Source organism: Protomyctophum bolini, assembly GCF_963924005.1.
Source record: "Protomyctophum bolini genome assembly, chromosome: 7".
Taxonomy (NCBI): Eukaryota; Metazoa; Chordata; class Actinopteri; order Myctophiformes; family Myctophidae; genus Protomyctophum; species Protomyctophum bolini.
In genome coordinates, this window is record NC_137868.1 from 23,890,358 (window position 1) to 23,909,797 (window position 19,440).

General features: G+C 38.9%; 1 protein-coding gene across 1 annotated transcript; it reads left to right on the top strand.

The window, feature by feature from the left end:
- Window positions 1-2,775: 2,775 nt before the first annotated feature.
- knl1 (kinetochore scaffold 1) lies at window positions 2,776-18,145 on the top strand. The gene is made up of 26 exons (XM_080767643.1): window positions 2,776-2,912; window positions 3,532-3,566; window positions 5,183-5,222; window positions 5,306-5,365; window positions 5,578-5,666; window positions 5,763-5,815; window positions 6,772-6,790; window positions 6,915-6,958; window positions 7,044-7,096; window positions 7,211-11,215; window positions 11,315-11,438; window positions 11,578-11,645; window positions 12,519-12,617; window positions 12,716-12,831; window positions 13,466-13,556; window positions 13,938-14,054; window positions 14,292-14,379; window positions 14,476-14,541; window positions 14,741-14,780; window positions 14,908-15,012; window positions 15,311-15,411; window positions 15,497-15,559; window positions 16,302-16,414; window positions 16,808-16,929; window positions 17,264-17,389; window positions 17,537-18,145. The coding sequence occupies exons 2-26, from the start codon at window positions 3,538-3,540 to the stop codon at window positions 17,646-17,648; spliced, it is 5,943 nt and encodes a 1,980-aa protein (XP_080623769.1). The 5' UTR covers window positions 2,776-2,912; window positions 3,532-3,537; the 3' UTR covers window positions 17,649-18,145.
- Window positions 18,146-19,440: the final 1,295 nt, after the last annotated feature.

Below are 19,440 nucleotides of genomic sequence, written 5' to 3' on the forward strand. Positions count from 1 at the left end.
TTACCATGCTGTTCTCAGAATTAATTAATATTACACCACATTCTCTCATATTTTCAAAATGCAACAACCAACTATAACAACTATTGTGCTGTATCACACACACACACACACACACACACACACACACACACACACACACACACACACACACACACACACACACACACACACACACACACACACACACACACACACACACACACACACACGTCTATCACCAGAAGCATCACCCGCCACCACAGGCCAACCAACGGATCGATGGCTGGACGTTAGTCACCGTTTCACCAGGAAGGAGGGACCACTTCTACCCTGATAAGAATCAGTTACATCCCTTGTAAATAAATAAATAAACAAATAAATAACATCCAGTGCAGCACTGATTGGATTAAAGGGATAGGGGAAGGGCAGACAGGCCACCGTGAGGTATGGCCAAGCAAATTGGAGCCAACAGTTGGGTTAGAGAGTCCATTTTGGGGCATCACAGGCATAATTTACACAGTGAGGAACGCAAGCTGAATCTAATGTCATTTCCATCAATTTTGCATTTTGGCCCCCAACTCCCCCCTCTGGCTTTTAGCGGTCGTTTGCATCGTCTGGCGGAGGCCAGTCGGTGTGCATTACAATGTTGGAGGCGGCATTTAGCACTGTACAAGAGTGAGATAGTTATCTATGGTGTGGTAACTGGCTGCATGGTGGTTGGAAGTGCATGGCTATTAAATAGCTGTGTCATCCAAAAACAGTCAGTATTTAGTAACAGCTTCAACCTTTTTTTTCTTAGTGATTATTCTATCGATTACTTTTTTGATTAACTGAATAATCAAGAAGCACATTTTATTTTTTTACCATTTTTATATACGAACGAATCAATTAAGCATAATTAACAATTTAGGCATTTAGCAGACGCTCTTAATCCAGAGTGATTTACATTAAGTAAGAACAAAAACATGGTAATACATCATGCTTAATTGTATACACTAGCCCTTACCCGTTGTGAGATATTTGCCCCCCCCTTCACTATCAAAATACAAGCGGCATGTATAAGGCCTAGTCTACCATATTTATGGCATGTCATCACATTAAATCCCGTAGCATAAACAGTAGCTATGTCTTTGTGCCATCTAAAGTTTTGTTTGCACCAAATAACTGCTCAATCACAGTTTTATCTCCAACCCGTCTCTGGTTCTATATCTCCTACCTGTGTGTGTCTCTGGTTTTTCTGTAGTTCCTCATTAGGATGTTGGCACCCATGAAAGCTGATTCTTGTCCCCTTGCAGAGTTGCACTGCTTATGTAGTCCATGTCTGAGATCGACTGCATGGTTGTGCACAATCTGCACAAACAAGGGCAAAACAGAGCATTACACACAAGTGGGGTTTTTCTAAATATGTTTTCTTTTATTTGACATTCAATAAATATTACATTTTTAAGAGGTGTCATTTGGTGGCTTGCTAAACATAAACAAAATGTCAGAAAATTCTGATAAAATTGTCTAGTTCTATGGATTTGTGATTCAAGTGTTGGTAAGGAATTAAAGGCACAACTACTAGGGAGGATAAGTATTTTTTCTAACACTTTTAAGTACACCAAGACAGACCTAAAAATGTATTTAGGCCCATCTGTGATTTTAGTGTTAATCAATGTGACAGTGAACAGAAATAAGGCGCCAACTAGTTTATGTGAAGTCTACACACACCACAAAGGTCCTCAGAACAAGGCTCCAGTCAGACTTCCCAAAACAAACTCGGTCAGGAATACTGTTTGGCCTTACAACAACTCACCTAACCTCATGTCACCAGGCTTTCCACCTCGGAGGAAACAGCTCACCTTACCCCTGCTATGCTCAAAGTCTTCCAATCCAAAACGTCAATGCTGTCCAGTGTCCACTACCACAGCACAACACCAAAGAGAGCTACACTAATCACGTTCAACCCAGATTTGGCTCAAACCAGCTGGGTTAAATTCGTTCTCCTCCTATGCCACAATTTTTTTTGGAACACCTACCAACAGTCGTAAAGGAATGGGAAGGGAAGGGAATCACTCTCCTAGTTCAAAACCGCTCTCAAAGAGCACTTACTGAGGTGGCTGCAAGTCGAAACTGGCCTCAGTAAAAAAGACAGCCTAAAGTCAGTCCGTCCCTCGTGCCATTTCACACCAGAACGTACACACTTTACTTTCCTGTACGCTCTGCAAACTGAAACTGTTAATAAAGTATAAACATTCATTAAGTAAAAACATAAACTTACAGACATCTATGAGAAAGAAGTTGAGAAGATGCGGCCTGCGGCGCTAAACTGATGTTAATTTTAAACCGAAATGTGTAACCTACCAAATTATATGACCCCAGAGGCCGCTGTTTTTCCGTTGCACAAAGCTGAATAAGCTGCTTGCTTACTGGTTTTATTTTATTTCTGTATCATCTCCTGGTGATTTTCAATCACCATTGGTTATTATTGTGTTTTATCTTTTTATAGGCCAAATGAGTTTCATGTCACTCTTAACGTCAATCTTTTCGCCATTATCCGGAGCCACAGAATTGTATAGGACACAGCACAAAATACATGTAGGGCCAAGGTTTGTAATAACTAAATAAATATAAAAAATAAATAAATAAAATAATGCATCCGTCATTTGCATATTTCTGTGAAGTAAGCAGTATAAATGTCAAATGTGTGACTTGTGATTTTCTATGGTTTCAGCCATAGAGGTTTCAGCCAAAGAAGAAAAGTGCGCATGTGTGGACTGTGGAACATGGATGTGACGTCACTGTCGTGTAGAGGCGGAAAATTCAAAAAACGGAATCCTTTCGAAACGGCCGAGCTCGTATAAAACAACATGAAAACAAAACAAGTCTTCAAAATAATATAGAGAAAGCAGTGGTGGCTTCAACGTGTCGACATTTACAACAGCTACGAGGTATGTGTACTTGCGTTTTGGCGGTTGTATTTTTGATCACGATGTTATATGCTACCTAACGTTAGCCGTTAGCAAGACGTATTTGCTACTTGAGCAGTTTAATTTCATTATAATTACATTTACTTAAAATCATTTAACATGCGTATTATGTACCTTGCATATTGTATATTAGACCATGGAGAGTCAAATACAAACATTTGAAAGTCCTTGACCTAGGCTAAGCTGGCTATTAAACAAACATATTTATTTATTTATTTATGTATGTACGTGCATTGCATTTCATTACGTAGTGTCGTCATTAGCCCTGGTCCAGGGCTAGTCATTATTCTGCTTGTTATCAAATAAATCGTATCTGCTCGAGTGTTTTGACTTTTAGATTATGAAAAAATAAACCAACTAACTATATTCACTGCCAAATATGCTTTCGGGACCATTGTTTACCTTTTCTGTATTTGGGACGTCCCAAATACAGAAAAAGTAAACGCGAGGGTACTGTAACGTAAGGGGCTGTGCTATACTTATCTTGTATTCAAGCTCAATTTTAAATTAACGCTTGATATCACAGATGCTATTTTTGCTTCTTGGCTGTACTATAACTAGGATTGTTTCCCACCCACAGCTGAATATGGAGCCACTTGATGCTGCAGGGAATGAGTGAGTGACCGGGTTGTTATAATTATTATTATTAATTATTCTTTGGTTAAAGTAATAATAATAAGTATTTTATATACACACAAATTGCACAAAGTCTACATAACTTCATTAATATCAACCATGCAGTTTTGCTAAATTAGCTGGGTGGAACTATAGCTTTTTAATGAATAAATTTTAAGTTTGTCCAATCTTATGGTAGTATGTTATGTTATGGTATATAACTTAATATAAAAAACTATTGTGCTGTATCACACACACACACACACACACACACACACACACACACACACATATTTTTAATATAAAAAAGAAACTGAGTTCAGATCAGGCTTAAGAGGAAAGTTAAGTTACAGTGCAGCTTTAAAGGTCAAAATGTAAAACCAAAGTGTCTGTTTCATCATGGAAATCTTTTAGCCTGCCTCGTTTTCTTTTTCCTTTCTTACATCTCATCATTGTGACTATTCAAGCATTTAATGTAATTGTATAGTATTTATATATATTTATTATATTCCCTAAGTTTTCTCACAGTTTGTTGCATCATTTTGTATTTAACCTTATTTGGTGGGTAAATGTCCCCAATGTTATACAATTGGTAAACATCAGCATTTGATAGCCAAGGTAAAAATGCACAGACTAATTGTCAACAAATTAAGAGTTGCTGCACACTCATACTAACCTGATGCTGCCAGATCCAAATAAGCATGCTACACATACCTCCCCCATCTGGCAGAGTCAGGTTACACTCATACAGTAGTTCTGATTCCTAGATTTATTGAGATTGGTACATTGATTTATTCACAAAACCACAATTTCAGCAGCCCATGCTGCCTTCATCAGGGCTAAAAACTTTTGCATGAAATGGCAATTAGCTGTTTGGCTATACCACCTGAATACAATTTGTCGTATAGAATAAAATTACCACACCGTAGACACGGTCTACGGTCTACACTTATTACACAATAGGGACAACTTTATTTAAGCAACAGATTGGGCAATAGAGCATATGCGTATGCGTAAAGTGTGGGGAAAATCAAGTGGCACAAACGTCATCTAACATCATTAAATACAATCAGATTTGCTTGGAATGTATGGGCTGTCAAGGCCAGATTTTTTTTGCCACTCAGTATGCGTTCCCATAGACATAAACTCAGCAACAAAACATTGGAAACTTAAGGTTGGTCCATTATGTCTCCACTTTAATAATACCAATTGGTAATTTGGTATTGTATTTTGTATCATTTTATTGATGATTAGTCATCTTTACAACGAGGTATAGATTGTAAGGATCGGTTGTTTGTGGAATGAGCAACACAGCCAAATGTGTGAGTAGGACCTAATTTATGATGATAAATAGTGATAGTGCTTGAATTTTTTTTGTTATATATATTTTTCCTCATCGTCCACCCCTACTTATAGAAGGTTTATTGACCAAGACAAGATGCCTGAAGGTCTACTGACCGATACGTTGCTTAAATCTTAAATAAAGTTTTCCTATTGTGTAAGTGTGTAGACAATGTTTATTTTATTATTTTATTTTATTCTATACGTCTGATCCCTGTCTACGCACCCATCGCTGAGCTGATCAGATAAGACTGTTGTTTCCTCTTATTTTACAGTGAAAGGGTCAGATCTTCCAAAGGACGACGCCTTTCATCGGTCAGTGCACCATGTTGATGTTGGCATTTCAGTGGTCTCACTGCTAATGACAAGACTTATAATGGGCAAATAATTCTTTTCAGATTTTAAAAGCGCCGCGGGTCTCTGGCAAACCTTCTGACCCAGAAAAAGTGGAACTCCAGGTAAATTATATTATGTTTATTATATTTTGGCCTCTGTTGCAATCGATTTCTATCACTGGACTTCGTCAATACAGTCATAACAAGACTATTCTCATATCATTTTTTTTGACTGACTCCAGGGCAGGCAGCATATCACACATTCTATATAAACCCTTTGCCATTATCAAATGCGAGCACATAGCTTATTCCCTTTTCTTCTTCTTTACTTAAAGGTGGAGATTGCCAAATCTGTGGAAAAAAGGATATCAAGAAGAGTCAGTTTTGCCCCTGCCAGTGCCAATAATGTTCTTCTGTTTTCAAAGTGAGATCCTAGGGGGAGAATAATATATATATATATTTTTTTTTTCATCAAGACATTCTTGAAATGTTGACAAATATTTTCCTTTTGAATATGCAGGGATCCCGAACATGGATCCCCTGTCCGTACTCCCCTACAGACCCTATCGACAAGTAAGAATGTTTTACTGATTTTAAACCTATTCTGTGAAGTGATTCAAGTGAAGACTTTAAAGGGGGTGTCAGTGATTTCAGTCAAAAACCCTTAGGTTTCGTTTTTGCCTTGGGACACAAGCTTTCATCCAATCTGGATAGAGAACAAAAACGAAATCTAAGGTTTTTTGACCCCCAGGGGTTAACTGGGGACAGGGAGGAACTCCTTATATGGTCAGCACACTCTATAGTAGAGAGGATTATCACAACAAAACAAAAAAATAAGTGATATTTGAATTAAGTGAAATCACTTACTCTACCTTTAATTATTCTTTTTGTTCAATCACATTGAGAAATTGTCCTTGTCAGTTCCATGGCCATGTCATGTGAAAAGTCCTCTGGTCTATGGAAAGCTTTTGATTCAACAGTAATAGTGAGAGGAACTTTACATTTTAGTAAATGCTGCAAAATCTATTGTTTTGGTTATGGTTATGAAAACCCTTGTCACTTAAGCCCTACAGTATATCTGCTTATGACGAATAGCGAAAATAGACGTTCTAAAGTATTGGGACTCATAGCCATAGGCCTTAGAAATTCTCTCATGTCATCACACACTTAATATCTATGCATGATGTCTTACGTCACCATTTAGTGCCCTACCTAAACAAACATTACAAAGTCCACAGACTTGGCTAATCTTCAAAAGCCTTTTTGAAGATATTGCCCGTCAAAACATGATCATTGTGCTTTAGTGGTGTGGCTAACAGTCTGACTCTATCATTATCCTCCACGAGGCATGAATGCAGTATATTTCTTCATATGCTTGGATATGGATATTTAATTGTTTTGTTTGCATAACAGCTGATTGTGTCTTGTTTGATTTTTAGTGATAGTAGTGGTGTAGCTGAAAAAGTAGCTCATCTGCACATCACTTTACACATTAATAAAAACAATCTCAAATATTTCCCCCACATCAGCAGGTAACTCTGTTAAGAGGTAAGTCATTATTTTCTACATTTCAAATTGATTAACTGACCAGTTAAGCTAAATCTTGCTGGTCTCTATTAAGATTATTTATAATTATTTAAGTTTATTTAATTTCCTTGAATTTTACCTAAAGGGTCCAGATGGGGATCGCTGATGAAGGAGCTCAACCAGTCACTGGTAAATGTGTTTTCTTCTATTTGCATACTTTTTCATTATTGCTTGTAAAGCCTGCATGATATTTAAATTGCTGTCTCTAATGTAGATATGGAAACCTTGTTGAATGCTCCTCTACATGCAGCTCAACAAGGAAACAAGGTGAGTTATACCTGTTTCCTGCCATGGATGAATGAACATAACATAAAATGAAGTGTAGTATGTACTGTACAATGACATGAGCACAAACACTTGCTGAGTCAATGTCTTCCTCAGGAGATGTCCTGGTTCCACCATGATACCCAAGCCGACTATGGAGAGAGAACAGTGATGTTTGACGGGGATGATGCTGAATATATGGATGTGACACAAAGTCACACTATAATCATTGCTAATGATTTGGAATCACAAGCTGAACTTAACTTCAAAAGTCTGCCTACTTCTGCAAGTATGGATTTTACTTTCTCCTTTGACCATAAAGAGGCTGTGACTCCACTTCCTGTAAAAATATCCTCGTCAGCCCATGGATTGTCTCCAGAAAACGTCCTTGCTAGGGCTGATCCTCTGACCAAAGTCATGCACAATGCTGCACCATCCCTGCAAGAAGATCCGACTCAAGATGAAATTGTCGATCTACTTCCCTTCCTTGCTCGGCTCAAAGCGCGAAGATCGGTTGCGGATAAGGAGAATCAGACTCCAACTTCGTCAACCATGATGGAAAAGCCACAAGTCAAAAGCAGGAAAAGTGAAAAATCATCCAACAGTGTTTTCCATCCAGGCAAGATTGTAGGAAGCACGTGTACTAATGACCCTCTGAAGTATCCGTTTCCCACACAAGATTTATACCAGTCGTCTGACTGTCTCATGCCAACACAGATGGGCGTTGAAGTGCAAGCCTATACATCATCTAACCTTGATGACATGGAACTCACCAAGAACCAAACGGTTGGCATTGAGTCCAAATTATCCATGACTGCTCCATCTCAAAATAAGTCGAGGAGCAGATCGGGTCTGAGTTTGGCTCATGTGTCTCCCAAAATGATCTCTCATAGTTTTGACAAGGCACATCCTACCTTGTGCCAGGGAAAAGAAAGAGAAGCTACAATGTACAATATGCCTGAATCTGATGCCATGGACATGACAAGAAGCCAGACAGTTGCTATTGATGCCAAAAGCCTCTACATGATCGATCCTTTACAGAACAAAAAGAGAGAGAGTCTGAATTCCATGAGTGCTTCCACCTTAGACAGCAATGTCTTTGGAAGTGAGTCTGATTACATGATGTTAACAAAGTGTCAAACTAGGCCAACACCCTCAAGTGTTTCAAAACATGGCAATGGAATAGAAGATACAAGGCACATTATTGTTGAATCTGATGACATGGACATAACAAGAAGCCAAACCGTTGCCATTGATGCCAAAACTGTTGATGCAATTCCTCTCTTACAGAGCAAAAAGCAATGGAGTATGCCCATGACTGCTTCCAACAAAGATTGCAATGTCTTTGAGTCTGACAACACAGAGTGTGATATCACAAAGCCCTCATTGAGAGTTGGTGCTGGGGGACCAGTTCGAACACTGGAGTCAACTAGACATTTCTTTTCAAAAGAGGACAATGATACTGATATATTGCAATGTCAGAGAGAAGGAGCACAGAACATTACTTCTGAAGCTGCTGAAATGGACATGACAAGAAGTCAGACAGTTGCCATTGATGCCAAAACCCTCCACATGGTCAATGCTACAATGCTATGTCAGAGAGACGGTACACAGAACATGACTTCTGAACCTGATGACATGGACATGACAAGAAGTCAGACAGTTGCCATTAATGCCAAAACCCTCCACATGGTCAATGCTACAATGCTATGTCAGAGAGACGGTACACAGAACATGACTTCTGAACCTGATGACATGGACATGACAAAAAGTCAGACAGTTGCCATTGATGCCAAAACCATCCACACGGTCAATCCTTTGCACATGAAAAAGCGAAAAAGTCTGGCCTTTATGACAACTTCCCAAACAGCAAATTATGCCTCTAATGAGTGTGGCATGGACATGACAAAAGCTTTTACTGTTTCCATTGATCATATTGCACAGTCAAGTGGCTCAATGATGTCACACAAACCTTTGAACCTTTTGTTTCCAAAAACATTTAATGCCATGGAGACATTGGATGTAAATAAACAAGATTCTGGGGACATGGAGTTCACAATGTGTCAGACTAGCGTCATTGAAGCAAATAATTTTGATTTGGTAAAGCCATTGGTGAGTGTTGGTATTGGAGGACCAGTCAGCACTTTGGAGTCAAATGAAAAAGTATTTTCAAAGGATTTCAAAGGTAACCATAGAATGGAATTTCAAGTGGAAGTTCCACAGAACACTGCTTCTGTTGCTGATGACATGGAAATAACAAGAAGCCAGACAGTTGCCATCGATGCCAAAAGCCTGTACGCAGCCAATCCTCATCCGATTAAAAAGCAAAAGGGTTTAACTATCAGGACAGCTTCCCACAAAGATGACGATGCCTCCGAGTCTGGCATGGACATGTCTAAGACATTAACTGTTGAAGAAAAACATTTTGATGCTTGCACTGGGGGATCAGTCAGCACACTGGAGTCAAATGGAAAAGTTCTCAAAATCTTTAAAGATAAGAGTGCATTTGAGAGTATATGTCAGGGAGAAGGTACATGGCCCATTACTTTGGAATCTGATGACATGGACGTGACAAGAAGCAAGACAGTTGCCATTAATGCCGAAGTCCTCCATGTAGTCAGCCCTTTTCATATCAAAAAGCGAAAGAGTCTAGCCTTTATGACAACTTCGCAGCCAGCTGACAATGGGTGTGGCATGGACATGACTAAACCTTTAACTGTTTCCATTAAACATATTACTCGGATGAGTGGCTCACAAATGGCACGGTCAGATAAACCCTTGTACAGCTCGTTTCCCAAAACATCTCATGAAATGGAGACATTGAATAGATCAAAAGCTGAGTCTGATACCATGGAATTCACAATGTGTCAAACTAGGGTCATTGAAGAAAAATATCTTGACACCATGGGTGTGGGCACAAGAGGATTACAGTCAAATAATCAATGCCTTTCAGAAGGTCAAGTCATAGAAAATGCTTGTCATTTACCCCAAAGTAACACAACTGCAGTTGAGGAACGCAGAATGGTGAGCATAAATGTGGAAGAAACTAAGACGGGCCACACTTTAAATTTGGATGATATGGAGCTAACAAGAAGTCAGACAATTGCTATTGGTGCTGAGACCACAAGAATGGGGAAGCAGATTCCTCCTGCTAATCAAGTGAAATATGTTGAAATGAATGATCAATTTGGGAACCAAGGCCCTATTCATGACATTTCACCTGATTCTGTTGAGCTGGATATGTCAAGCCATAATGTTGCTACTGAATCAAAATACGTGTGCACTGCAGAAGCGACTAAGAAAAGCGGTAACCTTGACATCCCTCAGACAAGTGCGCCAGAGGACCTGACAAGAGACAGACACAGCACCCAAGCACTGGGTGTAGCAACACATTTGTCAGAAATGCAAAGTGAACAGTTGGATACACCGATGGATGCTAAGACCAAACGTTTAACACACCTCCAGTCAAAGTTAAGGCGTATAAGCCAAAACATAAATGAGGCCAATACAAAGTTCACCATGGACAGCTGCACTGTACCTGCATCTCAATTGGAGCAGGCATTGGCTCCAATAGCCACAAAAGCCATATCTCTGCCTGTTGTGGAACCTGATTCTGAAGTGGCAAAGACTGACGGGGAACATTCTACTCCAGAGAAACGGGCCCCTGTAATGACTCCTTTCAACTTGAAGAGTAAACGGCTCACATCCAGACTGTCAATGGGCTGCTTCATGCCCAAACTCCCACAGAGAAATAAGCTGTCGGAAACAAACGGGGTGGAATTGTCCAATATGAAACAAGCCAGATCTACAACCATGAATGACAGCCATGAGCTGAGTGGCAACATGCTGATGCAAGAACAGTATGGTGACATTCATGATGAAGTTATGCCGAACTGTCAAAGCGAAGATTTGTCAGAATCACTGGAGGTTAAAGCTCCCCAGGGGACCAATGAAAACCAACTAGGATGCAACATGGACATTGATTTGGACTTTGACATTTTTGAAGAGTGTGTCCCCAACATCAGTCAAGACAAGAAGAGATCCCTGCCGGATCATTATCGCAAAGATGCTGATGAAGATGACAAGAGAAGGAGACCATTGATTGACAGCATCCAAGAGATAGTAAGTTGTGTGTGTGTGTGTGTGTGTTCACTTTGAGATTTCAGATTTTTCCTTGTGGACAAAACAAATAATGTATGTGTTCTTTTTCCTTCACTACAGCGACCATTACCTGTTGTGTGTGACAGTAACCTAACTGCATCTTCGAGTGTCATTACACAGCCTATAGATTCTTCAAACAGTAGCAACACAACCAGTCTTAGATGTGAAGCTACACTTGAGTCCAGTAAGTTCATCAAGTAAATGCGTATTAGTTGTAATTTGCTGAGTTTTCTTTGTTGACATACTCAACTGCATGTTGTCCTTTAATACAATGTACTATTCTGTACTACCTTTTTGTTCCTTCTGTCTATTTTTCTTTTTAGGTTTCAAACCAAGCCTGCTTGAATCCCAACTTGAAGATGTTACTGACTGGATAAGTAATATACATAAGGTAACATAACAACAATAACAATAACAATTGCCTCTTTAAAAGGAAAGTTGCAAACATATTATGTTTGCAACTTTCCTTTTAAAGAGGCATTTGTTTCAAATAAATGTTATTTAGATACCGGTACTTTTTTGGGGGGTGCTAGGGTGGCACATTGGTAAAATGCCTGCCCACCACCGCAGAGGTCGTGGGTTTGAATCCACCGTGGTCCATCCAGCTTTGTCGAACGTCTACAGCAGGGTTCCCCAATTAGCGGCCCGCTGGCCATCTGAGGGGTACCAGATATAAATGGCCCACGGAAGAATAAAAAAAAAAAACATTCTTTTTTTTGGGGGGGTCCCAGATATAAATGCCAAATGGCATTAAATGGGGGTCAGTAGCCTCTGCATGTCAAACTGGGGGTCCTTTTCAAATGGGGTCTTGCCCTGAAAATTTATTTTCAGGGCAAGACCTCGACCTCGCGCGTGCCAACTCGGCCCCCAGCCTGGTACCCTAGTCAAAATATGGCCCTTGAGGAAAATGTATTGGGGAACCCTGGTCTACAGTCTCTACACACTAACCCGGGTTCTTGGGAAGGAAGCCGCTGGTGTGTAGGGTAGGGTGATGATAATAGTCGTTGCACGTAATCCTACTGACTGGTCACCTGTCAGGGAATGTTGGGTGTGAGGAGTGGGACTAAGCAAAGGCTCTACGCCTACGTCCTCTCAGTGGGGGCTCCTCACTGGTAGGTGAGAGTCAGTAGGATACAACAGAAGTAACAACACATAAATGAGTGTGGGGAGGAATCAATTGGCATAACATCTAAAAATTGCGGAGAAAAGGGGTTAAAAAGCACACAAAAAACTATTTTGCCGTAATTATATGTTTTTGTTACAGAAACTGGATGATGGAAACATAACCATTTTAGAGTTCTTCAAATGCTTCAGTGTTGACTTTGTCTTCTATAACTCTCGCCAGAGTGTTCTTCCTGCAAAAGTATGGTGATTTTCTAATGATTAAATTATAACACTTGTACAATGGAAAAATATGTATAATGGCAAGGCTGGTGTAGTCATTTGATTTTATTTCTGTAGCTTGCATTTGATGTGGATCACAAACCAGAGGATCTGCTCAGAGACCTTCATATCAACCGTCCAAAACAGAGAATATATGAGCGAGACTACCAACACCTTGCAGATATAATGGAGGGGTAATATTTCTTATTTTGAAGTACATCATTATTTTAGTTTTTCTTTTTGCTTGCACACAGGATATACTGTAGGCTATGTATATAGTGTGGAATATTTTGTCGACGTATAGATCTTCAATATTTCTGCCAGTTGGACAGCTGCTTGGTAAGAATGACCGATACTCGGACTGTATCGGTTTTTATGTCAGGTTTTTCAAATGTTTTATATGGTCAAATGCTGTTTGTGTTTTGTGGATGCAATTTGCAGACTTATCATGAATACAGAATTAATTACAGCAAACTTTAAAGAACATGTTTGGACCGAAAAGGCTTATATTATACTAATATACAAGTAATAACAACAAAACTTTGATACAACAGGCAAACAAAGGAATACATTTGGTAGAATCATATGGTGGAGATGATGCATTATAAGAGTTTTATAATAATGTTTTATATTTATCAACTATATTTAAACTTTTTTGGTCATTATCACAACTATTCCATTCCATATTTCTGCTGCCATAACCGATGGATTTTCTTATTTTTATGTTGGTTCTTCCTGTTTAGATTTCTGGCAACTCACAAATTGTATTTGTACTCAAAAGCTTGTTCAGGATGTCTAAAAAAGAAAAAACATGACTGTTCTTCCCAGATTGAAGGTTCGGATGAAAGACCAAGAGGTTCTTGTAAAGAGTGTCAACAGACCTCTTTGGGAAGCAGTGAGAGACCTCTCAGAGAAAGAGGTATGACACATGCATTGTGTTATTAATTTCACATTGGTACACTGTTGTTTCGAAGTCATAATGCAGTGGTGTAGGGCTGTCACAATCATGCAATTAAGTTGACGATTCATTGTCATACAAATATTTGCGATTAACAATTTGGCGTTTAACGGTTTTGACGGTTAAACTATCTCTTGAAAAGTGATTCCGGATCCAGAACATAAGCAATCGTAGGAAGCATGACTGAAAATGTTAAATGTTATACCAAAGTGAAATATCACGGTACTTCACCTTGTAACTGTTGTGCACGTGACTGTGCATTTAAACCAATCCAAGGGCCTTTTTTAGAAATAAATATTTGTATGTATTTTTCTCCTAATCCTCACTTTTTACTGTCCTCAGCTGAAATGTTTTGGTGCGAAATTGAAAGAGAAAAGCAAATTGTTCAGAAGGAGAGCCAAGGTTCAGGCACATGAAATGAAAGAAGCCTTGTACTCAAATCTTCACAGAGCCTATCTGGTAAGAGCCATTGAATAACGATATAATTTTAGTTTTTTTAGTAGGCCTATTTGTGACATTTCCTGAAGAAGATCCCAGTGATCGACATGTTGAATTAATAAACCAGTGGAGCTGAGTTTTCTACCAGTGTTGCGGACTCTATTCTTCCTCTTGTACTGCCTTTTGTCCAGCACCTGGGCTAGAGTAGAGGTGCATGCTCTATTACCTGTCTATTTGTGACATTTCCAATCTTCTCAGGAGGAGCAGCAGAAGTTGAAAGGAAGAGTTGAAGCAGTAGATGAGATGCTTAAAAGCCTGGACAACTGTATCAATGAATTACAAACGGGTATATTCACACTTTAGATGGACAAATATCGTACTGGCATGTGTTCTTTTAAATGGTGTGAATAGCATTACTTTTTTCCCATTCATTTCACCCTAGAACTTGCTGCAGTTGAAGGGAACGATTTAAATACCACTGAACCAACATTGAAGTCAAGGCAACGTGGTAAAGTTGGATAGTATTAAGCTTTTCAACATGAATGTTTTTGTCTAATCAAATGTATGGAACTCTGTATCAGTACTCCAAGTACACAGCGTTACTAAGTATGACATTGAAAGTCACCTTGTGCAAAATGTAACTCTAGATTAACTACCGGTACATTGTAAAGCTGCCAGTCAGATATTAATAAGTAATTTCACCACAGGATTGGAGAGAGTCACAAGGGAGACGGCTGATAACGAAAGGTAAGTTGAACCTGCCATAGCGTAAACAAAATCAGCCTCCTTCATGATCAGTCACCTAAAATTTATATTCAGCAAAGTCAATACAATGATGCAGAAGAATGTGTGTTTTGTTTTGCTTCTACCACAGACAAATGTATGAACTGGAGATTCAGAAGAAACAGAATGTGGACAAACTGGACAGGCTCAGAGCTGAGACTCGTGATCCTCAGAACTACATCACAACATTGGACATGTCAGTGTTCAAATAATTTGTGGCAATATAGGTTCCTCATAAGCAGTGCAACTGCATAATTACTTTCAGGTGTTATCCAGTAATATATCAAGATCACCTGCGTATTGTCTGCATTTGCTCAGTTTCTCAGTAAAGAATACTTTTAATTGGCAACATTTTGGTCAAGGCATGTATTCAGGCATGTGCTGCCAAATGAATACAACATCATTATATAAAAGTACATCTGTACAAAGAATATAAGATACTTTTGATGTCCATAAAGCATGCAATTTTATATTTTGTAATTTCTTCACTGCAGGCTGAATGAATGGAAGCTTAAGGAGAAGAACGAAAACCATGCAGTGTATACATTTCTGCACAACACCATGTATCTAGAGGTGGTGTTTGAGGAGCATCATGGTAAGATATCTGACTTAAAACACTATTGTCAGCAGAAGAACAGTATTTTTGTCATTGCTGAACTCTTTTCTGATTTGTTTCTAAGGAGACTATACTGATGCTTGTGAGATGAACATATCGGACATCACTTTGAAGCTTCAACTGGATGGTGAGGAGTACTGGTAGCTAAAAGTCAAATGACATTGTCTGAGCCACCCTGGACCTGTAAAGGTCTATTTTTACACTCTTAGTCCACTCCTTTTTACACTCTAAACCAAACCTATTTGTGGACAATGGCCCATATACAAGCTCACGACACATTGTGAGTTTTTATCTACTTTCGGTTTCGGCAAATGTTCACCCTATTTTCGCTGAGTATTTGCCTATTATGTCATGCCCCCGATAGGGGTGCTAGTGTCCATGATGTGGTTAAATTAACATTTTTGCTGTTGTCTGTGTAATGATGTTAGTATGGTATACTGGCTTCAGACTAGGGTGATCCTCAGTGACATAACAGTTCTATCAGGATATTTATGGACCATTGATATGAGATACAATATGTCTCCATAATGTCATGTTTTCCGTAAATGTCCTTAATTACACAATTTAACAATGCAACTCCATGTTTTGTCTCTTTACTAGAATCAGACTAGCAAACAAGACAAAACAATCGAGAGAGACTTGTTTTGATTAAGTATTTCCCCCTTAAATGAATCCTCTTGATATTGAATAATATTAATTTGAATATATCTATTGCATTATACATTATAGCATATAACATATTGCCCAGACCTAGATCCCTGACTAATTGACCTATTGCAAATTTGCAATGTATAATGTGGTTGGGTCGGCCTGAATACACAGGGAAAATGACATATATTCTGCTCTTTATACATTTTTTTTTAATCTAGATGAAAAGTCACTGTGTCACGCCCGCCTTGTTCACAAACTACTGTCCCAGTACATTGAGGAAGAAGGAAATACTTGGGTGAAAAAGTATCCCACCAGTCATTACGTTACAGCGGTAAGTGTAAATAAAAGTTAAAGACGAGAGGTCACATATTTCACCACAATATGTTCCTGCTTCTTTCACTTGGCCACTTAAACCCTATACTTGGTCTGTGCCATTTCCCCCTCAAAATATCTCTGGAAATAGCCGCATCGTATCGTGACCTGTTGTGAGCTTGAAGATCTGCTATTTTCATTGAATGTTTACCCAAGAATAGAGACGCTAGGGTTCAAGTAGTTTAAATGATCCTTGAGTTTTTATTGATCAAGAAAAACCCTTGCCTGTGACTTGTCACGTTTGTGTATTTCATGGTTGTATTTGTTGGTTTCTGGCAGGTTTAGTGTGTGTGAAAGTGTCCCATGGCAAAATGTTCACTCCAAGGTATTATTTCTCTGCTTTCATGTCCAGCTGCTTCACAATGTGAGCCTGGTTGTGTGTCGCTGCCGTCTGCTGGGAGAGGAGGTTCTCTTGATGAAAAAATGGGGAGCTCAGAGGCTGAATCTGCTGGACATCAGCTGTGTGGACACAAGGTAAGAAGTATTACTGATGCATTTACAAATGGGACCTAAACTAATTTATACTGAAGATATACTGATCATTCTTACTGCAAAGGGCTCAAACTATTGCTTTCATGCTCTAAATATTAGAATATATTTTTTACATATGCACCCCCTGTGTTGGAACCATTGCCTAATAACTAATTGGCATTCCCTAATAAAAACTCATTCATGCATTATCACTATGAGGTGAGATCAATTTAATGACACAGCTCAGTGCCCTTTAGTCGAACGGTTAGACTAACCGCTGGTCTAACGCAATATTTTTTTTAATGCCAAGTCACATGAAGCAATTTACTCCTTCCAGGGTTCGTCTGATGTTCAGCAGTCTCAAGGCGTTTGCCAAGTTTGAGCTGACCATAGAGCTCACCTCAGGCTATCCCTTCTGTCTTCCTCGAGTGCACAACTTCAGGAGCACCATTGGAAACACCACGTAAGTGTGGCCATTAAGATGACTGGGAATATTGCCCCAGGGACAAAATAATGTCTTCTGGATGCCAAACAAATGCCATAATTGGTTCTTCTCAGGTATGTATGTAATGATAAAATATGTTTTACTTTGCCCATATTGTTTTTGCAGGATCCATCAGTTGGAGGAAATCGTGTTTTCAATCACCCCAGCCAGAAACTACTTGACCAAGATTGTCAAGAAGATTAATGACACTCTACTTTGTGGAGACGGACCTCAATGAGAAGCCTTTGATTCCGCTATATTTACTGTAGTAATGTGTTCTATTTTAGTTTTCTTCTATATTTTCATTTTAACCATTACAATGGATAATAATTAATGTACATACATCTGGTCAATGTTTCTGGACAGTGTCCTAAATGTCTTAACATTGGGGTTTGTCCTGTCTGTATCTCTATAGTTTGTGCTAGATCTCACAAAGTCTAGGAACAGATGAATGATAAACGGCATCCCTGACAAATCAGATAGTGTTTGGTATAGTTTAATTAAATAAGCTTAGTTAAGTTCAGAGTTGGGGTGGTTAAGGTAAAGATCTGGTTTAGGCATTCTGTGCCTACACTGACTGGCATCTAGTACTACTACTAATCCTGTTGTATTATGAAAATGTCTGATGGTGTGTATATTTGTTACAGTATGGCCTCTTTGGCCACAACAGGAGACCACGGTTGAGGACTAAACAAACAATTGATTAAATCATATTAAACAAAATTACAGCATAAAATTAACTATCAACCTATATTACATCAGTTAATGTATGTTTTGTATTACAAAAATCAATAAAACAATGAAAATATTGTGCATTTTGTATTAATCTAAAAAGTGCAGTACTTTAGAGTTAAGTATACAACATTCCCATTCAGGGAAAGTAAAAGTACCTCGAAATTGTACTTGTACACTGGCACAACTTTCAAAGTCGTCGGTTCACACTACACAGTAAAGTTCAAAATAATGGTGTGCAGGCCCTACCTCCTTCCATAATCAGCTTCATTTTTTATAATACAGTTTAGAGCTACAGACACAATGCACATTCATACACATTTCTGTAAAAGTACCATACATCTTGGCTCATTTTCATCTGCTGTCCCTTGGCAGGTAGAAGGTATAATAGGCTAATCATCATCTAGTGCGCCCCCTATGTGTTAACATGGACATTTTCGTCTCCACTTGCCAACCAATAAGCCAATCACATTGCGACTGGGCTTTCCGGATATGGGGTGTAAGTAGCCTGTGTAAACCATAGAGTTATACTCTATGGGGTAAACCCACTCCCCCTGCTGGACAAATGCAAATCTGGCGAGGGGGGAGGGGTTTACCCAGGCTAGGGTGTAAGTACATAGGTTGTCATGGGAATATATGTTGTATCTGGTCTCTTTCTGTAGGAGGGTAGAACTTTTTCAGTTTACCCACAAGACAGGATTGGTTTAAAAGAAAAATAATTACTGCTTTTCAGACAAGTGGATTATCAGACTCGAAGACTCACAAGTTTGCCCAGTCAGAAGTAAGTTTGGCTGGCAAAAATAATTTTGAAATATATCCTTTGTTAATGTTCCCACATACTATACTAAATATGAAAATCTCCTTTCAATTAGGCTATGAGATTGGGAAGCAGGTGTTTTTCTCATTATTATTATTATTATCCTTGCACTCTGTATGTATAACAAATAGCAAAACTTTACCATTACTGTACATAGCCTATATTACTAATTAAGTTAACATGTTTTATTTTTTATCAATTTTTTGTACAGATGGAAACTATTACAGACGAATCAGGCTTGAAGACAAGCCTTTCAGAGAGTCATCTCTGCTATTCATTACCAGGTGATATTGGTCTGGATGCAGATAATGCATTTTTTTGCAATGAACATCTTTCCTCTGAGACTGATTTGCAATCATCCAGGGACCAGGGACTGTCGAATGGGTTACATTCAGCTTCACCTGTTGAGGAAGTAATTTCACACTATAGTGACAGTTCATATGAAGTCTCATGGACAGTTTATATTGCAATAGCTATTCCA

Coding starts and splice junctions, on each gene's coding strand:
- knl1 (XM_080767643.1), top strand. CDS start 3,538: ATGGAGCCACTTGATGCTGCAGGGAATGA. Junction 5,223..5,305: donor AAGGACGACGCCTTTCATCG/GTCAGTGCACCA, acceptor AATTCTTTTCAG/ATTTTAAAAGCGCCGCGGGT. Junction 15,013..15,310: donor TACATCACAACATTGGACAT/GTCAGTGTTCAA, acceptor TCTTCACTGCAG/GCTGAATGAATGGAAGCTTA.